This window comes from Anser brachyrhynchus, assembly GCF_964034855.1.
Source record: "Anser brachyrhynchus genome assembly, chromosome: 17".
Taxonomy (NCBI): Eukaryota; Metazoa; Chordata; class Aves; order Anseriformes; family Anatidae; genus Anser; species Anser brachyrhynchus.
In genome coordinates, this window is record NC_137710.1 from 15,901,734 (window position 1) to 15,923,956 (window position 22,223).

Sequence of the window (22,223 nt, forward strand, 5' to 3'; positions counted from 1 at the left end):
ACACTTTTTACAGTTGTTAACAACAGCTCACTCCCACGGGATGCAGTACAACTGGCAGCAGGGACCCATGGTGGCTGCGCCCTGCTGAACTGCCCCTGCCCAGCAAATGGGATCTTTGGCCTCTGGTGTGGAAAATGAGCTAGAGTGCTCCCATCCACCTGCCAAGCAGTGAGTGAGGACTGGGCCATGGAAGAAAGCAATTATCCCAACTATAAGCATTGTCTGCAGGCCACAGGCAGTCAGGCTCAGCTGATACTACAACTGTACAAAACATGGGACTATTTCGCTGCATTTTGCTGGGCCAAGCACACTGCTCTGCCAGAAGGATGGTGGGATATTAGTGGGAGATGCAGCTCTGCCTGTGATGGGGTGGATGGCAAAGAGCTGTGAGGGCAGGATGTGTTGGCAGCCCTATGTGATGGCTTTGGGCCCTGCCTTCCTTGGAAATACTGCAGAGCTGCTTGTTGATACAGAGAGGGGGCTGTGGGGCAGCCAGGCTCAGTGCGCTCTGCTCAGTGCGTTCAGCTGCTCTGCAGGCTGGTGTCCAGGCTGAGCCAGACAACAGGGGCAGAGAAGTGCAGGGGCCAGCAGCTCCCTCACCACACTGGCTCCCTGCCCTCTCTGTGAGGCTCAGGGCCTCAGGGTGACTGCCTGCTGGGCTGGGCAGCAAGATGGAGATGAGCAGCTCTGTACCTTCCCTCACCCCAAACTAACCCCCCATGATACCCATGGTGGGGATACCCAGGATGGAGATGGGGACAGGGATGGGGGCAAGGACAGGGATGGGGAGACAAAATGGTTCTTCCCACTGGCACCCCGAGGCAGTGGGCCACAGGGTCTCCCATCCCTGGCTGAATTCCTCTCTCTCCCCACCCCAGCTCAGGAAGGGGAGGCCCAGCTCCTGCTGCCAGGCAGGGGGCTCTTCTCCTTGCTCTGATTGAGCCCCTTTTGGAGGCAAGCTGCTCTCTGCCCACAGACCCACGGGGCCTGCAGCAGGAGGCGACCATCCCTGTGGCGCTGCCACACCCGCAACCCCCGGCATGGGGCATGGGTGGATCTGGGCCGAGCTCTGTGCCTCCACCTGTGGCAAGCACACTGCAGCAAACCAGGACACCACAGAATACTGTTCTGGGTGCTCCCCCGTGGCACCTGGGAAGGACCAGAAAGAGCCCTGAAAAGGCTGAGTGCAAGCCTCTGCTGCGCCATGCCCTCAGGAAAAAGTCCTGCCTTCCCTGCACAGCCCTGCTTGCCTCCCTGCCTCCCTACCTCCCCTGCCTCCCCGCCCTGATGCACTCAGGCCAGAGCAGGGTGTGATGAGCAGTTCAGTGCCCTGACATTGCTTGGTGCTTTTAGTTTCTAGGGAAGTGACAGAGGCAGAAGGATTGTGGGCCACAGCCTGCGGGAGACCAGGAGCCCACCAGCTGCCTGCCTGCTGTCCCCTGCTCTGGGTGCCCTTGCTGATGATCCCCTAGTCACTGCTTGCAAGGCTTGGAGATCATGGGCCAACCTGTGCTGTGCTTTGCTGCAGTTCCCAGAACACTTCCAGCAAGCGGCACCGAGTGCACAATGCCCCATTCAGTACCAAACTGGCCACACTCATGTTGCAGAAACTTCAAGAAGTGATGCCATTATACCTCCATAACCTTCAAAGGACCACATCTCATACTGATGAGAGCTCCAAGGTGAAGTGGGAACACCTTCCAAAAGTCCCCATCGCACATGGCATGAGTCTGTCCCCCCTCCCACTGGCAGAGCTCAGCCAGGCATCTTCCAGTGCTCCAAGACGGGCCTTGGCCTTGACATGGAGTCAGCTGTCACCACCACATACAGATACACCACCTGGACAGCACACCTGAGCAAGGCTGACCAGGAAGCATTGGTGCAGCCAACATCAGGGCACTGCCGAGCACTGTGTGGGCTGTGCATCTCTCCACTTCATCTGCCTGGCAGGTACAGCAGCTGTGGGACCCACTCCCTGCCACAGCCCCCTTGCCCCTCGGTCACCCTGGGTCTTTCAAACCATCTTCCCTCAGCCCCCAGTCCCTGTCCTCCAGGGCAACCTCCAGTGCCTGCTCACAAAAGTGAGTGCAGCACAACAGCTTAGCAAAGCACCTCCTGGGGACTTTTTTCCAGACAGAGACAAATTTGTCCTCCCCTCAGTGGTTGGCTGTGCTTTCTTGTATTCTTCCACTTTGCTTTGCTGTCCTCCATCCTTCCATTATTTTATTAAAGCTTCACACTGCACATTCACTCTTCCCCAGCACATGCTCTGCACTCACACCTCTGGTTTCTGCTCTCCACCTCTTGGTGCTGTGATGAGCCACGAAGTTCTGCCCCAGCTCCACTGCAGGCCAAGCTCCAGGTCCCTCCTGGAGAGCACCTCAGCATATCGTGCCTATTGCAGCTGTAGGTGACAACTGTCATCCCTGCCCTTCTCCACTGGGACAGGAGCTGACTGTTTTCATCCATCCACAGGCTGGTCTGCACAGCTGCAGTATGTCAGAGCTGGCAAGGGCAGAAGAGTAAGGGGAATGAAATAACCAGTTTTCAACTGGACAAAGAGTGGACTTGAGGAGTCATGGAGATATGCATTATGCAAGGCCCTTAATGAGCCATTGTTAATGAGCTGAGGAGTGTAAGCACCCACAGCGGAGGCCGGGGCTTGTCCGTACAGCAGTGCCCAGTGGTACTGGCCCAGGCAGTGCATGTGCTGGCAGGGGGTTTTCCTTCCTGCCCAACCTGTGTCCTCCCCTGAGCAAAGGGCACACAGCAAATGGATTTTCTTGCTGTGTGGCTCCATCTCCTGTCCAGAGCCTGGCAAGCACAGCTGTGTCCACCCAAAAGTATTTGGTGGACACAGCTGTGCTTGTGTCCACCACCACCTCCCCCTCACTTCCCCAGTCTGTCTTTCCCAGAAAGGATGTAGCCCTCCACGACAGCCTTCCAGTCATGCGAGCTGTCCCACCACGTCTCCGTGATTGCAATGAGATCATGGCTCCGCGACCATACACAGATCTCGAGCTCAGCCTGTTTATTTCCCGTGCTCCGTGCATTGGTATACAGGCATTTTAGGGAAGCAGCAGGCACAGTTACCCCTAGAGGGAAGCAAGAAGAAGATTCCAGACGGGATATTGGGAACATTACCTTCTCTGAGGAGCCCTTGGACAACCCTATGGGACAACTCAGAGTTTTTTCCCTACTATCTTCATCAGTGTCAGCAGTGACAACTTCCCCCAGCCCTTCTCTGTCACTTCTAACTTCCCTCCCTTCCCCCGTCAAACCTAGTTTAAAGCCCTAGTAAACAGCCCAGAGAGCTTGCTCCCCAACGCACTTGTGCCCCACTTGCTGAGTTGGAGTCGGTCAGCAGCCCACATACCTGGCTTCTCAAAGGCCTGCCCAAGATCACAATACCCAAAGCCTTGGTCCAGACACCATCCCCTCAGCCAGTCATTTACCTGACCTGTTCTCCTCCTTCTTTCTGGGTCCTAGTCACCCATCGGGAGGACAGAGGAGAACACTGCCTATACCCTCGATCCCTTCAACATCCTTCCCAGGGATGCAAAGTCCTTTTTAATATTTCTCATTTTTCTTGTTGCAGCTTCCCGGGGTCCAACCTGAATGACAACAAGAGGATAGTAGTCCTCCAGTTTAATGAGCTGCGGCAGAGCCTTCCTAACATCTCTGGCACGTGCTCCAGGAAGACAGCATACCTCGACCACTAAGACTCTCCGCCCTTTTTTTGTGGCACTGGTTTTGATGCAGTGCCTTGTCCGGCCCCGCTCCCTATGCTTGCTACTTCCCTCGTTCTTGACATGCTTCGCGGGGCCTGGGTTCTGACTACTGTCCAGACCCCCATTCTTTTCCTTTTCCTGCCCGAGAGCCTCGAATCTATTTCCCTAGTTGCACCATGGGGGTTCGTGGCTCCGTGGGTGTTGGGGGCAGGCACCTCCTTCTGCTTCGAGCTGAGACGAGGGTCCAGCCCGTTTCCTCTCGTGGGCGGTCAAGCCCTCTGTCCTGCAGGTGAGCAGCTGGACCAGCTAGTGCCCCTTGCAGGGACTTAGGAGGGGGCTGCCGGGCCTCAGTAGGGGCAGGTTGACACTTCCTATCCATCTCCCTCAGAGTCTCCCAGGAGCCCCTCAGGCTGCCAATTTCTCACTGCAGCCCAGCCATCTGCTCAAGCAGTTCCTTGAGCAGGACACACCTGCACCCACAACAGCTCTCTCTTCCCTCAGGACCCAGGGGGGCCTCCAGATTCTGGAGCTCCTCACAGTCACCAGTCTGGACTGCCACATCACCCCTCAGGGGATCTACCTGGGTGCCCACATGAGCCCAGAGAAGTCGTGTCCCCTCACACAGGCCGGCCGCTGCGACAGGTGCCCACCATGGTGAATTATAAGTTATAAAAGGTAGAGTTCCCAGAGGAGAGGAGAGAAAGAGAAAGGGAGGTGTGAAAGGGAGGAGAGGATCCTCCCTGCCCCGCCTGAACTGCCCTGCACAAACCGCCTGTGCTAACTGCTGAAGTCTGTGCTGTTAGCACGTCCTGTTCGCGGCGCTCCTTGGATTGCATGTGAGCAGTGCTGGAATTTTAGAGGGAAGTTTAGAGGGAATCTGCAGCGGAGAGGCTGTGACCTGGGCCCATACTAGGCAGCATGAAGCCAACGTTGATTTAGAAGTAGGGGCCTAAATTATTTGATGTTCCCCAATCTGGATATCTTTTGGGTGTTCCAGCTCCAAGCCACCACATCTCCCCCAGCTCATGCTCCCCTCATGTCGCTCACCCAACAGGGCTCCCAAGTTTTTCTATCTCCATCACCTTTCTGCAATCAACCCAACATTTTGTCCCTGCTTCCTCATCCCTCCCTAAGACAAGATACCAACCTCATCGTTCACACTGCCACCAGCCTCTCTCTGACTCACACACAGTCCTGTGTACCCATCTCCCACTGCAGGACAGCATCCTTGCTCCTGGCCTCCCCAACTCTCCTCTTTCACAGATACCTCCAGGAATCACTCTCTGTGCTTACGGCTGGGACAGCATGTCCTAGCTCGAGCGAAGCCATGGCATGGGATGCTCTGCAACATGGAGCAGAGCAGGTGTAGGACTTGCTGGCTGCTGCCATGCACAGCAGTAGGTGGCTGCATACAAGATTCTCCCCTGTTGCATGCAGGCCCTTACCCTTTTTCACAAAGTGACGCTGTGTTACCTTGCATGTGTTCCAGGGTGAAAGCCTGCCTGCAGCAGGTCCTGACAGCAGCCTGCATGCAGTAATGTAACTGAGGGGGAGCTGCCTGGTCTCTGAAAGACAGCACCCCCTGTAATGCACATCGGTGGCCTGTTCTGACTAGGTTGTTCTCTTCTCTTCTTGATTTTCCAAGGGCAGGGTGAGCTACCTTCAGCTCAGAGCTCTTTTTTCATCTCTCTCAAAAGAGATCCTTGATGTTTACAGGCCACTGAAAACCAAGGAATGAACTCGAACATTATTCCCAAGCCTTCTCCATTCAGCTGTCTACTCTTTGGCTGCAGTTACCAGGTGTCTAATACATCTCACGTAGTGATAATGCCTGAAGTAAACTGGATAGCTCCTTTTTTTTTTTTTAGCAAAATAGAAAATATGAGAAGTCTCTATGTTCAGCTGAATTCTACCACCAGAATGTCTCTTACAAGTTCTCAGAGCCAGAGGTGCAAGAAGCTGTTCTGATTACAAATGACAAAGGTATTTCATGATACACATCCCCTGAAACAGCACGGAGCCCACCCCAAAGCCATGCTGGCAAGGTTATGGGGGTTCCATTTGTTTTTCTTTATGGCAGAGATCATGAGGTGAGACCTGTTGGACTGGTAGCTGCTATTCAGGAAGGATTTTCAAAGATGTTGACTTAGGTGTGGTCCTAAGTCCTTCATCATCTTGTCTGTAGTGAACTTATTTCAAAGTAGGAACAGGACCAGAGCGACACTTTTTCTCATACCTCTGTTACCATGATGTGATGTGACTTTTGAAACTCTATTTAAAGGTTTCTGATTTTGAGCACCAGGATCTGTAACTATCAGATTGCAATGGCTGGAAAAATATGGGAAGATTTGGCTATTTCATTCTTGTGGTTAATTGTTTACACTAAAATTTGTGACTTCTTCAGACCAAATGCCGACAGTCCAATGACACAATGGCTGGTTATAAAAATCTTCTCCTTTCATGGGTCTGTACTGCAACATAATCATGGCATGAGAATCAGAGAAAAATAGGTTGGATGGAGCCTTAGGAGGCTTCTGGTCCAACCTCTTGCTCAAAGCATGTGCGCTTTGAAGTTAGATTGGGGTACTCAAGGTTATGTCTGGTCTTGAGTATCTCCAAGGCTGAGTACCTCGAAGAACGGAGATACAGCAGCCTTTCTGCATCTCCAGGCCAGTGTTGTAACACCCTCATTGTGATTTTATTTACCCTATTATCTAATCAGAATTTCCCTTGCTGCAGCCTGTTCATGTTGCCTCAATTCTCATCACCGTGCACCTCCAAGAGGCTGTCTCTCTCTGTTCTTAACCCCCTTTTACACTGTTGAGGACAGTGATTAGTGCTCCCCTTGGCATTCTCTTCTCCACTTTGAACAAGCCCTCTGCCTCCGCTTGCATGTTGAGTGCTCCAAACTGAAACTGGTTTTGCTCCAGGATGTCCATGTCTTTCTTGAACTAGAAAGAACCAAACTGTACCCAGAGCCCAAATGTGGTCTCTCCAGTGCTGAAGAGAGGGAAGAAATCCTTTCTCTCACCATACTGGCTGTGCTCTTACAAACACAGCCCAGGATGTGGCTGCATTTGCTGCCAAGGCACACAGACAACTCATATCCCACTTGCTGACTACGAGGACTCCCAAGTCCTTTCCTGAAAAGCTGCTTTCTTTGTCCACAGTGTCCCAGCTCTTGTCTTGCATGGCGTTAGTCCACCCCAGAAGCAGGACTTGATATTTGTTTTTGCTGAATTGCATGAGCTTCCTGCCTGCTAATTTCTCCAGCCTTTTGAGGTTCTTCTGAATGGCATCCTTCCTCTCCAGTGTATTAATCACTCCCCAGTGTAACTACAACCCTGATACTGAGCTGACCACAGCCTCCAGCAGCCAGGACCTTTGCTTACTTGAGAGACAATCTTAAACACATGAATCCTTAGATAAGATTTGGTTTTCCCACTTTCTGGAACAACTGGGTTGTAACTGGGCACTCTGCCTTGAAGAGCAGTTGTGAAGATGACAGAGCCAAGCTCTTAACAGTGCCAGGTGATAAAACAAGCAGTAAAGGCCAGAAGCTGCAACCTGGGAAGTTCAGGCTGCACACTAGGAAAAAAAAAATTATATAAATATATATACATATATATCACTAGGTAGTGGTGCAACCCTCAGAGAAGGTTAGAACGATGGTGAAATCTCAGCTGTTTGAGATTTTCAGTACTCAGCTAGACAAAGCCACAGCTGAGCTGATCTAGAATTGACAATTTTCCCTCTTTGTGAGGGATGTCAGATCAGACACTCCAGAGGTCCCTTCCTCTGTGAGTTTTTTTCTTTTCTGGCCAGGCAACATGGAATGATGTATGTGAATTCACAATTCCACAGGCTGAGAGAGACTCAGCTTATCTTTACAGCCACACTTGCCATTTTGCTACAAGAGTCCAAAGAAACAGCAGCTCTTGGTTGAGATCTACATCAGGAATATGACAGATGAAATTGGGCTCCTTAGAACAGATAGACATGGTGACACTGTCACTGAGATCAGGAAGGAACAGCAGGTCCATCCGTAAGAAGAACTGAGAAGATGGGACAGTGAGCCGCACTTCTTGTGAAGATGCAATACTCAGATAATTCTGGTCTCAAATCCATTGACATCACCAGGAATCCTCTCTCTGGAAGTGATCCTGGGTGCTAAAGTTGACATCAGGAAGGAACTCACACAGGGAGGGGACACACTGTCCCCCTCACTAGGGGCTCATTCTCCTCAGCAAAAGCAGAGGTGCACCATTCAGGCAGACTTCACATCTTCTGTGGTCGCGGTCATCCTTGTCACCTGTGGGGAATGCAAACCTCATGTATGCAGCAATTAGCCACGGAGAATAGGGACCTGAAAGGCCACCCCAATTTCATTAGACCAGAGCTTCAGATTTAATGTGGAGCTTCAGATACTGGGGATTAAGAGAGCATGGTAGCACCACTGGTGCCTCTCTCTTCTCATGGCTACAGTTTGCACAGAAATCTGTGTGACTTATTTTTAAAAGTCCATCATGGTAATGAACACATCAGTGTAACCAGTCTGCGATGCAGAGGGGATAAGGAGAATACTTAAATTTCAGTGAAAATTGGTATCTTACAAAGCTGCACGTTCCAGTCAGCTGTACTCTTCTAGATCTGTGGGGTGCAATAGCAGTGTGTGAAACGACACCCAGAGCGTACGGAATGGGGGTGACACCCATCTCCCATAAAGGTAGGCAGGCAGCTGAGACCAAGGGGCACAACAACCCTCAGTGTTGGCCTTATTCTGGAGGCCATCACCATCCTTTGATCACCTTTGATGACATTTTAGACCACGGAGGGGAGGTGGGATGGTTCTCTCCCTGGGAGCCAGCTGTTGATTTCTGAGCAGCTGGTGTGGACTGCTGATGGATCAGAGCCTGCCTTCACTGGCTCTACCTGCTCACAGCTGCAGCCAGCAGCACCTCACAGGCACAGGGTATGGTACTATGTCAGCATGCCTTGGGATCCCTTCCCTGATAAGGTAATTCAGAACCCCTAATAGTAACACCTACAGACATACAAAGCCCAGGACCCCTTATTGCTGAGCTCTCAACAGATGGGCAAGAAATAATATAAGTAGGAAATAATGGCTATTGGTTTTGTGGAAGATCAAGCACCTCAGGGAGACTCTTACAAAGGGTCTCCGTTTCAGTGATGAAATAGATATTCAGGTATTTAGTGATCTCTCCTTTCTCTTTAGGGTGTTATTAGTCCTCCTAGAAGTGTCTTCGGGATCCCTTCAGGTCAGTACAGTTTATCAAAGCTGTATTTCTAGAATCTGAATCCATTTCTCTGGGGCTCACTATCCTCCAGATAAAGCAGATACCCAACTTTTTTCCCTACCTCTATGATAGTTTCTGGACTAAAAGCCTTTAAAGCTGCAACCTCAGTTTTTATTCCCACACTGCTGGCAGCACACTCTGTAAACTGGCATATTGTAGGGGACCATCCAAACTGTTTTGCCTTTTTTGTTATCAGACATACTCTTGTTATAGAGAATGAGATGCAGCTAATAGAGTTCATCGTCCATAAATAATATTTCATTGGACTTTCAATAACTGGTACAGTTGTTGCATCCCATACATTATAACAGAGCCAGGATCCTCTGATAGTTTCTATATCCTGACTGAGCAGCTTCAGGCAAAGGTACTTTAGCTGATAGGACAGACGCTGTGCCAAGAAACTCTTCACACTGGAGATGCTCCTCTGTGTAGGAAGAGTGGGGATTAAAGATGGCCACTTGATGAGGGACAGAAATTTGCTTCTCACGTGTTCTGTTGTTTCTATTCCATTGTTCATAGGAGAGAGAGCTTGAAAACACAAGGGCTAGGTGTTTGCCTCTGCAGCCAGATGCACTCTGATGCTTGCAGCCCAGTGCTAGTTTTCTGCTACCTGTTGTCCTGACAGGGACCAGCACCAAGCACATGTGGATCAAGGGAAAGCAGTGGGGATGGTAAGAGATCATTTGAATCTATCCCTCCAGAATGACAGAAATAGTACAGAACTGGAAGTTCTGCAGAATATAAATTCCTGATGAAGCTCAAATTAAGCCCAGCCATCTGTCCTCCCTTGGTCAGTTCCCCCAGCTAAGACTTTGTCTCTTCTCTCTCCACTTTCTCCCACGGCCACACTTTTTCTAATTTCTGACAAACTCTTGCCACCTTTTCTGTCCTCTTCAACCGACTGCCCAGCCAGCATGCCTTGGTCCCTGTGGCATCGGGTGCACTCTGCTCTCAGCCAGCTCCCAGCCTAAAGGTCTCGCGTGCCCTGCCCAGGGACACAGACGCGGAGCTTTCCCACTCCCACATGGGTGACAGCTCTGGGCTGGTAGGGGTGAGCCTGAGATCAGCTGTCAGTAGAGGGGACAGCAGGGTTGTCTGCACAGCAGCTTCAGGAATTTCTGTCTGAGGGCTTTTGCTTCCCACTTGCTTCAAATACTGTAGCAACAACATGCTGTCCGGTAGTTTTCATGCAGTATCCTAGCCTAATTTCTCCAGGGCCCAGCCTGAAGATGTATCTGGGTGCCCGCGCCAGACTCTGGTGCAAGGGGTGGCTGGAGGGGCAGGCAGGGAGGAGAAACTGGGAAGTGCTGCCCACTGCATCGACCCTCGGCATCAGCCCTCTGCTGCCCACTGCTGCCTTTCTAGGCTCCGCGTCTTCACGAAGTGCTTGCAGTCATGAGCGATTTCAGAGCTTTTGAGTGAGCTGTGCTCTGAATTAGAAGCTCCTTGTATTGCAGGGTGCAGGGAGAGACAGTAACTTCATGTCCAAGAACTGTAGGAGCCCTAGAGGGAAAGCACCCCAGGCTGCCCCCAACCTTGACTTGCAGAAAACGGACTCCACAATCAGTGAGATGTAAAGTAGGTATGTTTATTCAGCGCTGGGCAGCACGGGGGGTAGTCCCGCCAAAGTCGTGCGCACCTGACACGGCAACTTGCCTTGGTTATATGCAGCAAAGTGTCACATACGCATAAAGTTTCACAATATGCCTATACATACTCATAACCTGTCCCTGCTTTGTATCAAAATTAGTCCCAAGGAGTCATTTCCATAAACTCCTCCCATCTGCGCTTGCGCAGTGTCTCCTGGTGGTGGTCGTCGGGCGTCGTGGGGATGAAGGTTGATGACTCTTCCTCGTCACCTCTAGCTGACCTCTTGTCTCTGCACAGACTCAGTTGCTCCTTGGCTCTTGTCCATCCTCAGGACCAGTTTCTTAAGATAGGCTCACTCTCTTATTAATAAGAGACTGACCTTGGTAAGGGGCCCAAGGCTTCTTGCTTTAGTTAATTTGCACAACGCGCCATAGTTAGCAAAGACACTAAGTAGCATCCTAGTTTAATGCCGTCAGCGCTCTGTCTCTGCTTGATAAGATTCTCCTAACTCCCTCTCTCAACCTGACCTCCCCCAGCTCTGCCTTTGTGTTCCCACACCCATCCCTGCCCTGGCTCCGGCGCTCCCACTGACGGCGGTGGGAGTACCTTCTGCCTGCTCAGCGCCCCGGCCAGCGAGCAGCACTGCTGGAGCAGAAGAGGGCACGGGAACACGTTGCTGCTGGACAGGGCGAACAGCCCCGGCGCACGCTGCCTTAGGGTTCCGAGCACGGCACCAGCCCTCCTTGCCACACGCGGCACCACAACGCGGGCGCGGCGCCTGCGAGGTGCAGGCTCCGTGGAGAAGCACAAGACAGAGCGCCGCTCCGGCACGGCACGGCCCGGCTCGGCACGGCTCGGCACGGCTCGGCACGGCACGGCCCGGCACGGCCCGGCACGGCCCGGCACGGCCCGGCACGGCCCGGCTCGGCACGGCTCGGCACGGCACGGCTCGGCACGGCACGGCACGGCGCAACTCCCACCCCCCGCCCCGCCGCGCCCCGGCGGCGCGCCCGGCCCCGGCGGCGGGGCTGAGCAGTGGGAAGCGCAAGGGCAGGGCGCGGGGTGAGCGTCGGGGGCGGGGCGCGGCGGGGTTGGCGGGCCGTGACGGGGTTGGCGGGCCGTGACGGCGGCGCGCTCTGATTGGTGCTCTCGCCGCGGCAGGGGCGGGGCCGCTCGGCTCTCGCGGGAGCCGGGGCGCAGCGCGCCAAATTCCTCCCGCGGCGGCGGCGGCGGGGATGCGGCGGCGGGGCGGCGCGGGGCGCGCGGAGCCGGGCGGCGGCGGCGGCGACCCCGACCCCGAGGGCGCGAGGTGAGGGCGGCGCGGGGAGTGGGGGCGGCGGCGGCACCCCGGGGGCGGCGGCGGCTGACGGCGGCGCGTCTCGCAGGGACGATGGCCCCGCGCTGTCCGCCCTCAAGCGCCTGGAGCGGTCGCAGCGCACGGAGCGGCTGGACGCGCTGTTCGGCTTCGAGCGGCCCGCGGAGCCCGGCGAGCGGACGGGCTGGCTCATCAACATGCATCCGGTAAGGGCCGGCGGGGCCTTGGTCGGCTGGTTGACCCGGTCAGCCCTGGGTTGGGGGTGGCGGGGCCCGGGAGGCCCGTGGGGGCTGCCCACGGAGAGGCGCCCGCGGGCCCAGGCCCGCCCCGCTGAGGCTGCGTTGCCCGTGTGCAGACAGAGGTGCTGGACGAGGACCGGCGGCCGGTGAGCGCTGTGGACTACTACTTTGTCCAGGAGGATGGGAGCCGCTTCAAGGTGGGTCCGTGCCCAGGTGCCTGGCCTGCCCGCTGCCCCCTGGGCACCCACCAGCAGCAGGGAAACACGGCTGTCACCTGTGTGCTCTCTCCTAGGTGGCTTTGCCCTACAGACCCTACTTCTACATCGCCACCCAGCAGGTGAGAACAGGCTCTCTGAGAGAGAGGGAGAGCTGTGCTCTCTGAGCCCCTCGGGTGGTGCAGCTCCCCAGGATGCAGGACCCTGGAGAGCTGCAGGGGCTCATGGGCACCCTGGTTTGGGATGAGAGAAACGCGGTGACAGTGCGTCTATCCATGGTTTCCTTGGGGTGGTTGGAGCAGAGCTGGGGTGGGAAGTGGCCATTGGCCATGCTGGGGCTCTTCCAGGTTCATTCATCGTGGTGAGGAGCTATCCCTAACGCTGCCTGTTTCATATTCTCCCCTGATCTTTTTCTTAGTTCTCAAATTGTTTCCCACAGCCTGGGCAGTGGTGACCATCTGCTCTCACCCCCCTTTTCATCTGCGATACAGACATTCACCTTGTGAGCTGCAAACCCGGGCCCAGTCTGACCACTCTGTCAGCTGGCAGCCAAAACCTCCCTGTTGGAAGGGACTAGTTTTGGGGCCAGCTCCTGTCCTTACCTTGCTGTGCCAGCACCCAGAACCACTTTTGAAGCCGTCTTCTCTGGTAGGGCAGTGCCTGGCTGCGGTGCTCAGTTGCAATTCCTTCCCAGGGCTGTGAGCGAGAAGTGTCCTCCTTCCTTTCTAAGAAGTTCCAAGGGAAAATTGCAAAGCTGGAAACTGTCCCCAAAGAAGACTTGGATCTGGTCTGTATTCCTCTGCCCACTGTACTGTTGAGTAACATCTTTTTCTGACTCTGTCTAACTCTGCTGAATATAAGTAAAATAGAGAACTGTCCTGCTGGGAGGAATCTTCAAAGATCATCTAGTCCGGCTGCCTGACCTCTTCAAGGCTAACCAAAACCTAAAGCGTGTTACTGGGAGCATTGCCCAAATGCTTCTTGAACACTGACAGGCCTGGGGCATCAACCACATACATCTCTTGAGTGCTGAAGGGAAACTGTATGCTTGGCCTCAATTTCCTAGCGCTGTTTGCACTGCACATCAGAAATGGATTGCTTATTGTTTGTTGCTTACTGATAGTAACTAATATGCTTTTCCATGAGCACATTATCTTTTTCATAGCATGTTCTAGACATTTCTTGAATTACAGCATGATTGCAGGGTGGTAGAATCCCGGGGCAATGGGTAGGAGAACTGCTTCTCTTTGACCAGTTCTTCCTGGCTGCCCCTTTGTGCCTTGAGGCACAGGGGCTGGCTGGGTTCTTCACGCAAAGCACAGCTCCCTGTCTACAATGCTGTCGAACAGACTTCCTCACTCTTCGGTACCTCTTCTTTTGCCAGCTCTTCCACCTGTATCAACATAGTTTCCCTTCCCCACTATTGCTTTTTACAGCCATCTTCCCCTGTCCCTCAGTACTCTTTCCACCCTTATGATCTCATTACTTTGTAGCCAAATCACTTGGTGGGTCTGAAGCGGAACTACATCAAGCTGTCCTTCAACACAGTGGATGACTTGGTGAAGGTGCGAAAAGAGATTTCTCCTGCTGTAAGGAAAAACAGAGAGCGAGACCAGGCGAGCGATGTCTATACGTCCATGCTGTCAAGGTGAGAGTTCTTAGGACAGCTGATCCCTGGTATTAAGTTCCCCTTGGATGTTTCTTAGCTCTCGTTTAGACAGGGATTTTCATGCCTGGGCACTAAATTAATGTGTGCCACTGTCACCGCTCTGCAAGATGATTCTTGCAGCTCAGTGACAGAGACATGCTGCACCTCAAGAGGGCCTCAAAGCCTCTTTGTGATGTCTTGAACTAGTACATCTGCCTGTAATCTTAATAGATTCACTGATCCTTGAAAAAGATTGCCCAGTGCCTCCCAGATCACTGAGAATATCCTTGTTACTGGCTGTGACTATAGAGGGGGAAAAAAAACCCACCTTTTTCTATCGTAATGACAAGCTGGGCTCTTGTTTACAAAACTAGAAACACAGTATAAAACACACTTCCTAAAGTCTACCAGAAAATGCAAGTGGAAAATTCAGCCTTCTCTTTGGTTTCCTGTCCCTGAAGTCTGCTTTCAATTGAAACATATCTGAGGAAGAAGAGTCAAGGGAAACGAGCATTTTCTGCTCACCTGAAAGGTGTATTTTTGCTATTCAAAGTTACTCCTGGCTTGCCCCATTATCCTTAGGCTTGTTACCCTACTTTATAAATCCAGATCTGTAGAACGTATTCATTATACAGGCATCTGTGGATTTTTGTCTGTACCTCTACATAGATGTAGCACAGAAGTATGACCAAAGGTGAATTGAAGATGGGGAGTTGACGGGGTGGTGTAGCACTGCCTCGTGCTGTCAGTCCTGAGAACCATCTTTCCACAGTTTTTGTACTAAGGGGAAGTGTTTCTCATTCTATTTACCATCTACTGCTCTTGCGATGTTGCTGCCGCCATGCTGCTGTCACTTACATTGACAATGCTGCTATGTCCGAGATGTGCATCAACCTACTTACACACAGTGGCTGATGTCCTCTGCTCCCTGCAGTGCTCTGGCTGGAGGCAGCCTGACCACAGAGGAGGAAGGAGCCTCAAAAAAGATTGCCAACCAAATGGACAACATTGTGGATATGCGGGAGTATGATGTACCCTACCATGTTCGCCTCTCCATTGACTTGAAGATCCATGTGGTGAGTAAGGAATAGAGAAGTTGGAAAAGTTTTGTTTTCTTGCTGCTGTGCCCCTGAAGTGCAGGCGTGATAGAAATTTTCTCCCTTTCTCTTCAGGACCTTTATAAAGGTGTCCTTGACAATCAGTTAACGTGTAAAGTTTGGTCCTGTACTGCTGGGCTTTTTTCTCAGTTAATGACACACAGAAAAGTTAAATGATTGATGTATACCCACAGTTTGTGCCTTTCTTCCCAAGTATACTTAATTTTTGGAGTTCTGTTCACAGTATACAAACAAAAGCATTGCTAGGAGCCAGCCTGGCAGTAACGCACTGCTGACCCTTCTCTATTGCTAGGCTCACTGGTACAACGTGCGATACCGGGGCAGCACCCTCCCTCCAGAAATCACCCGCCGAGATGACCTCGTGGAGCGACCAGTAAGCGTTTGTCAGGCAGGCTGCAGTCTGTCCCTGTACATGACTTGTTTTTCTCTTAGAAGCTGACTTGCAGCAGCAATTTCCAATATGCATCTGGTGTTAACCCCACAGCATTGTTGGGGCAAGTTTTGTCTATGGGCTTGGGTAGTGATATTAGTTTGGGTTGATAAAGCAGTAAAATGATTACCGGGGGGGGGGGGTGTGTGTCTGGCTTACTTGTTGCCCCACCACTAGGCCTAGCAAGCCTGATGAGAATCACTTTTACCTTCAGATCAGCTTTAAAATGTTTTAATATGTTTGGCCTTACTCAGGATCCTGTTGTTCTTGCCTTTGACATTGAAACTACCAAACTCCCTTTGAAGTTTCCTGATGCAGAGACAGACCAGATCATGATGGTCTCCTACATGATTGATGGGCAGGTAATGGAACAACAGTTGCTTTTATGTTTCAGCAGCAGAGCTGGGGAGCAGGCCAGTGTTTCACCTCTGGCCCAGCTTGCTTTGCTGCAGACTACTTGGTGTTTAGCCAATGGATCTGGAAATGAAATTAAAGTCTGAATGATATGTGAGAACTTCATTTTGTGCTTTATGGACCCCAGCTCAGGCTGATGGTTCTCCTCCAAGGGAATTTGGAGAGCACAGAAGACATTTCTGCTGTCCTGTGTTGTCTGCCTGTGGCTTCCTTTGCTGAAGCGCAGCTTTGGTCAGGAGCTGATTCCCGAACAGTTGCTTCTACCTGACAAAAGCTCTGACTGTCAAAGCATGTGGGGTTTATCCCCAGCAAGAGAAAAATGTTTCATCGTTTGGACAGCATTTTCTGTTTGCCTGCTAACCTGTCTCTGGTGCACAAGGAATGTGAGTCCTCCTAACTGATTCTTTGTCACCATCCTAGGGCTACCTGATCACAAACAGGGAGATTGTCTCCGAGGATATTGAAGACTTTGAGTTTACTCCCAAGCCAGAGTATGAGGGACCATTTTGTGTCTTTAACGAACCAGATGAAGTAAGTAGTTTTTACCTGGTAGATACAGCTGCTTCTTACATGCTTGGTTCTCTTGTTGGCCAAAGATGGCTTATTGCTCAGTATTCTGCTTCACTGGGAAATATGGTAGGCCCTGTACGTTCAGTCATGTTTTCGTTTCTTGTTAATAATGGTAAGACAGATCAGGTTCTGGCTACGTGGGGAGGAGAGCAGAAGGGTGGAGTAAACTGTATTATACCCAGTGGCTCTCTGTGAAGGAAGTGAAGTTATTTCATATTTTCCCCTTCTGTTTCATACTAGGCTCATTTAATCCAGAGGTGGTTTGAACATGTCCAGGAGACCAAACCTACTATCATTGTCACATACAATGGAGACTTCTTTGACTGGTAAGATCAGGAATGAAAACTGACCTGGTTTCTACTGGGAGAGTATGACATGAGCTGTGGGTCAGAGTCAGGTACCAGTCTCAATATCTTTCCCCTTCTGTAGCTCACAAAGGGGCTGTGTGTGATTTGCTGTATGTGATCCATGCTGATTATCCAGCTAGTATGAGTAACTCAATGAATCCTGTGTTCAGTAGCTTTGAAGTATGAACTTCTGTAGAGTCCCATTCACTTGGTCAGGGGATTGCTGAGCTAATTCTAAATCATTGTCAATTTGGCAGTGGTTGTATATTGATGAGCCTAGTGTTTGAAAGTGGAGAACTGGAAAGGGGATTCAAAAGAGAAGAGGAATAACAAGGAGGAGCACTGGCGAGCCTTTGGGAAGCGAGATAAGATAGGTCATAGAGCTCTGCCTTCTGTAAACGGTATAAGCAATTAGCTTTGCCTCTTCGTTCATCCTGTAATTCTGCGCTAAAGGAAGCTTTCACTGAGCCCAGATATGGGCTTCATCTCAAACGGTTGGTGGAGATGAAGGAAAATGGCTATTGTTTCTTCTCTTCCATACTGCCTCTTTCCTCAGGCCCTTTGTGGAAGCAAGAGCAGCAGCTCATGGAATTGATATGTATCAGGAAATTGGATTTCAGAAGGACAGCCAGGGAGAGTACAAAGCATCACAGTGCATCCACATGGACTGTCTAAGGTATCAAATGCTACCACATAACTGCATCTTAGATTTATATCAAATAATAGATTATAAAACTTTATAAATAGATAATAAATTACAGATTATAAATCTTTCTATTTTAAGATTTTATAAATCTTAGATTTACATAAAATACCTAAAGTTAATGTATTTGAACACTATACTCCTGTCTCTTTGAGGCTTGCACTTATCCTACCTCACTAGATTGGCATAGTAGTCTGTTTCTTTGCCCTGATGCTCCCCTTGGCACACTCTTCACTACAGAAGCTGTGAAGTCTTCACCATGCTAGCCTGAAGGGCTAATTCTGTTCGTGCAGTCTGTTGCTGGCTTACACTAGGTGTCTGAGATCTGACCCGAGCAGCAGATAAAGAGCAGGATGAGATTAGGCCATTGTGGTTGGGCAGGGACCATATCCTGGCTCACCGGCCTGCCTGGCACAGGGAGAAGAGGAAAGGACATGTGTGCAAGAGACTGCAGTCTGTCTCAGAAGCTAAGGTTTCTGTGGGGGTTTCCTCCCCTGGACCAGTGTCTGAGCTTTGGAGGATGGCTGGCTGTCTTTGCAATGCTGATGGCTTCTCTTCCTGTAGTTAAATCATTGAGGTATGAAGTGGGAATGCTGTAAATCTGAGCAATGGAAATGTTTGGATAGTGGGCTTGTCCTGGTCAGGATTTCAGTGCATTAGGAGAGATGCAGAATGTGCAGCCTCTTATTCCACCGCTCTTGGATCCTCTGCTCTCAGCTGTCCTTGTTCTGTGTGAAGTCAAGGTCCTGTTTGCATGCCTGAGCCCTTTCTGAAGGTAAGGGCTGGCTTCTGTGCACAGATTGGCATTTTCATTGTTCTGTCCAGGTGGGTGAAGAGAGACAGTTACCTCCCAGTGGGAAGTCACAACCTGAAAGCAGCAGCTAAAGCAAAGCTGGGCTATGATCCAGTGGAGCTGGACCCTGAAGAGATGTGCCGGATGGCTACAGAGGAGCCTCAGGTATTCCCTCCCTGTGCTGTATCTCCTCTGAGCAACTGGAAAACAATCCATGGAAGTCTACAGCACCTGCAATATCACTGAGTCTTAAAGTATTACAGAATGTCTTTGCTTAAAGCAGTGATTTTTGAGAAATTAACTCAATCTGTTTCTCCAAATTTCAGATACCTTTGAAGCACTTGAGCTTGTGGGGAGAAAGGAGGGGATTTCTTTGAAGTGTTTCTAACAGAGGCATTGCACTGCATCCTATTTACATCAGTGCAAGGTGTCAGAAATGACCTGAATTAGGAACACCATGACTTTCTGGAGGGACATAAAACAGGCTTACTGCTCAAGGTTGTTGCAGCAGAGCAGGTTATGGACAAAGGCATGGGGTATATAGTTGGACGAGATGACCTTGAAGGTCTTTTCCAACCTGTAACTTCCAATTCTGTGATTTCTGCTGAAGCCCTCAAGGGTTCAAGCCCATCTTTGCATGCCTGGAGTAGCCTCCTGACTGCAGCATCTGTGCAGATACATGCATTGAGCTCATCTTCACTATTTCTTTAATTCAAAACTGGCGCATAGCTATGCAATTAGAGCTATAGCAGGATGTCCTTCTAAGCCAACAGAAAATTATTTACTTCCTAGGGTATGTAGAAGTATGCCTTTCCCTTCTGCCTGATGATATAGGCATGTACAGCAGGAAACAGTAAAAGATTGTTTTCATTGAGTTGCTGTATCACATATGATAGGGACTAATTTGGCTCTCATTCTTCCCCAACAGACCCTGGCCACTTATTCAGTGTCCGACGCAGTTGCTACCTATTACATGTATATGAAGTATGTGCATCCTTTCATTTTTGCATTGTGCACCATCATTCCCATGGAGCCTGATGAGGTGAGTGCACTCCTGAAATGACAAATTGCCTGCTGGGCAAAGAGCTGCATCCCCCACAACACAGTGATGCACTGGCAAAAGGACAGATTCCTACCACCCAGGTCCATTCCCATCCATGACAGTAAAGGAGGGAGAGTGGACTTGGAGGCTACTCCATTTTCCTCCACAGTCCTTGGACATTTCAAGGGCCCATGAACTGGTGGTGCCCAGATTCAGCTGATTTTTACTTGGGACTGTAGCCATGAAAAAGCTGGATCTCCTGATCACTATTCTGTCCTTGGCTTTAGGGAGGATCATAGACAGGAAGCTGTCTATGCTAAACACATAGAAAATGTCCCTTTGTCCTCACACTGGTGTATTTTATAAAGGCTCCAGATGGTGGAGTAGGGTCAGAAGACAGACGACAGCAGACATTTGGATGTCTTTATGCTGTGATTATACATAGACTGCTATGAGCTCTAACTCTGACAGTGCATCAGCCATCGCTGTCCTCCTATAAAGTATTATTATGCATAGCTGAAGCAAAGGAGTTTTGCTTTTTCCCCTACTCTGATCATCCTGGCCTTGCGCAGCAGTATTGCTTGCTGCATGGTGTAATCACGAGTTTGTCACCAGCTGAAACGTTTCAGTTCACTGGTATGGCAGCAGGGCTGGCCTGTTACCAGCAGCACTCTGCACAGCACTTCTTTTTGAGTCCAGATTTGATGTCTTTCTTGCAGGTGTTACGGAAGGGTTCTGGGACACTGTGTGAGGCACTGCTGATGGTTCAAGCCTATCATGCCAACATCATCTTCCCCAACAAGCAGGAGCAGGAATTTAACAAACTCACAGAGGATGGACATGTGCTGGACTCGGAGACATATGTAGGAGGCCACGTGGAAGCACTGGAATCGGGAGTTTTTCGCAGTGACATCCCCTGCCGCTTCAAAATGGTAAAGGGCCTTGCAACAATCTTCCGTCTCCTTGTCTGCTGAGCATGGTGGTCTGGAATTATCTCCACTGGTATTAACGTTCCCTGTCTGCTTTTGCTGGGGTTGGGCAATACCTCCTATACTCTAGGAGACCCTATATTCTGCTTGAACACCTGAAGGTGCTTGGAGCTGAGCTGCAAAGGGATGTGAACTCTTTGTGGCCTCAAACTGACCGTCTGCCCCATCCCGGGGGGAGCCAGTGTTTGCAGCAAGAGAAAGGAGTGAAGTGATTTTGTTTGGTTTTAAGCCAGTGGTCCTTGGAAGAGATGTCTCCGTCTTCCTGTGCCCTTGGGATTCTGTCTGCCCTGTCCTTCTGCTTCCCAAACCAAGCTTCTTTTGAACCCTTGCTTGGACCTCCTTCACCTGGTTAAAGCTGCTATGTTATCTCTGTCACCTTCCCCTCTGAGATGCATGCTTTGTGCTCATGGACTAAGTTTTTAGAGGCAGCTCCGCTCTGCTGTGTGGTGCACCACACTTTGCTGTACGCTTCAGTGGCTCTCATCTGATAAATGATCACAGGGGAACATGCGCCACATGTATAAAAGGATCCTTCCTGTTCAGTCATCTCTCTCATGACAAGTACTGCACCGTTAAACACAAATATACTCTGCTGCTCGTTAGCTGTCCCATGAGGCCTCCTATGCAGGAGAGCTCCAGAGCGTGAGGCGCTGACCTTGTCCTTTCCCTGTGTTGGGTTTGTGCTCCACTGTTAGTGGCCTAGACCTTTGACAGTGCCTTGACATGTTGTCCTATGCTTTGGTCTCCAAAGTCGGGCCAGGACACCAGCAGTGCCTCCTCCAGGCAGTGCCGGGGTGGCTGTCTGTCCTGGAAGCAGTCTCAGTGCTGTTTCCGTGCCCCTGCAGAATCCTGCTGCCTTTGACTTCTTGGTGCAGCATGTGGAGAAGACACTCCGGCATGCTATTGAGGAGGAGGAGGGTTTGCCACTGGATCAAGTCACCAACTTCCAGGAGGTAAGTTGTTCAAGCCCTGACGTGCAGGGCATGTCTGGGCTTTCTGGGGAAAGCTGTGCTGTGAGGCTGGAGCTGCAGCGTGGCCGTGTCCTATGCGCATAGGTCAGTGTTGTGTAATGGGTGTCTTCAGCTCTAAGCTCTGCTATGCGTATGTCCATGACTTATTTCCTGTTCCAGTAGGGAACATAGGCATAGGCTGGGGGCAAGGCTGTGACTTTTCCTTATCCTGAAAGTATCTGGTGAGAGGTTTCACATTTAAAGTGCCTGTTTGAAAGCATTTTATACTCTGTGGAGAGAGACAAATTTTATCTACAACCACCTGCAAGGTAGATGATGATAATGGATGTTCTAAGCAGCCACCTCCTCCAGCCGCTCCAGCCCAAGATTCTCCTCCCCAGCTGCTGGAACCCAGACTGGCCGTCCAGGGTCTCTTGCCCCAGCTGCACAATTTGACTGCTACTTTCCCATTTGCAGGTTCAACCACTAGCAAAGCTGAGCAGAGATCTGAGAGGATTTAGTGAGCAGATAGGACAGACTGTGGTGATCGGGCCCAGAACTCAGCTGAGGGCACCGAATGGCCGTTTTACTCACAACCAGCCCCTGTTATGCCCTTTTCTGTCTATTCCCTGACTTGGTTCCTTCCCAGACCCGTCCTGTAAACATTCATTCATAAGTTTCATGTAGTCCCACAGGCTGCTTCTTAAATATCACAAATCCTCATGTTTCTCCTGTTTCCTCCCTTATTAGGTACAAATTCCAGGGTTGGCCCTCTCCAGAGCTGTGCCTGGAGTTTGTTAATGGCCCCTCA

General features: G+C 50.9%; 1 protein-coding gene across 1 annotated transcript in view; it reads left to right on the forward strand.

The window, feature by feature from the left end:
- Positions 1 to 11,795: 11,795 nt before the first annotated feature.
- Positions 11,796 to 22,223, forward strand: part of POLE (DNA polymerase epsilon, catalytic subunit) — a 33,107-nt gene continuing 22,679 nt past the window's right edge. The window contains exons 1-16 of the mRNA XM_080558938.1: positions 11,796 to 11,948; positions 12,025 to 12,160; positions 12,310 to 12,390; positions 12,486 to 12,530; positions 13,103 to 13,195; positions 13,902 to 14,056; positions 14,991 to 15,132; positions 15,467 to 15,547; positions 15,859 to 15,966; positions 16,439 to 16,549; positions 16,829 to 16,914; positions 17,492 to 17,611; positions 18,464 to 18,596; positions 19,360 to 19,473; positions 20,193 to 20,405; positions 21,308 to 21,415. Of these exons, the coding sequence (XP_080415064.1) occupies positions 11,875 to 11,948; positions 12,025 to 12,160; positions 12,310 to 12,390; positions 12,486 to 12,530; positions 13,103 to 13,195; positions 13,902 to 14,056; positions 14,991 to 15,132; positions 15,467 to 15,547; positions 15,859 to 15,966; positions 16,439 to 16,549; positions 16,829 to 16,914; positions 17,492 to 17,611; positions 18,464 to 18,596; positions 19,360 to 19,473; positions 20,193 to 20,405; positions 21,308 to 21,415 (1,800 nt within the window). The 5' untranslated portion in view covers positions 11,796 to 11,874. The remainder of the gene's footprint in view (positions 11,949 to 12,024; positions 12,161 to 12,309; positions 12,391 to 12,485; positions 12,531 to 13,102; positions 13,196 to 13,901; positions 14,057 to 14,990; positions 15,133 to 15,466; positions 15,548 to 15,858; positions 15,967 to 16,438; positions 16,550 to 16,828; positions 16,915 to 17,491; positions 17,612 to 18,463; positions 18,597 to 19,359; positions 19,474 to 20,192; positions 20,406 to 21,307; positions 21,416 to 22,223) is intronic.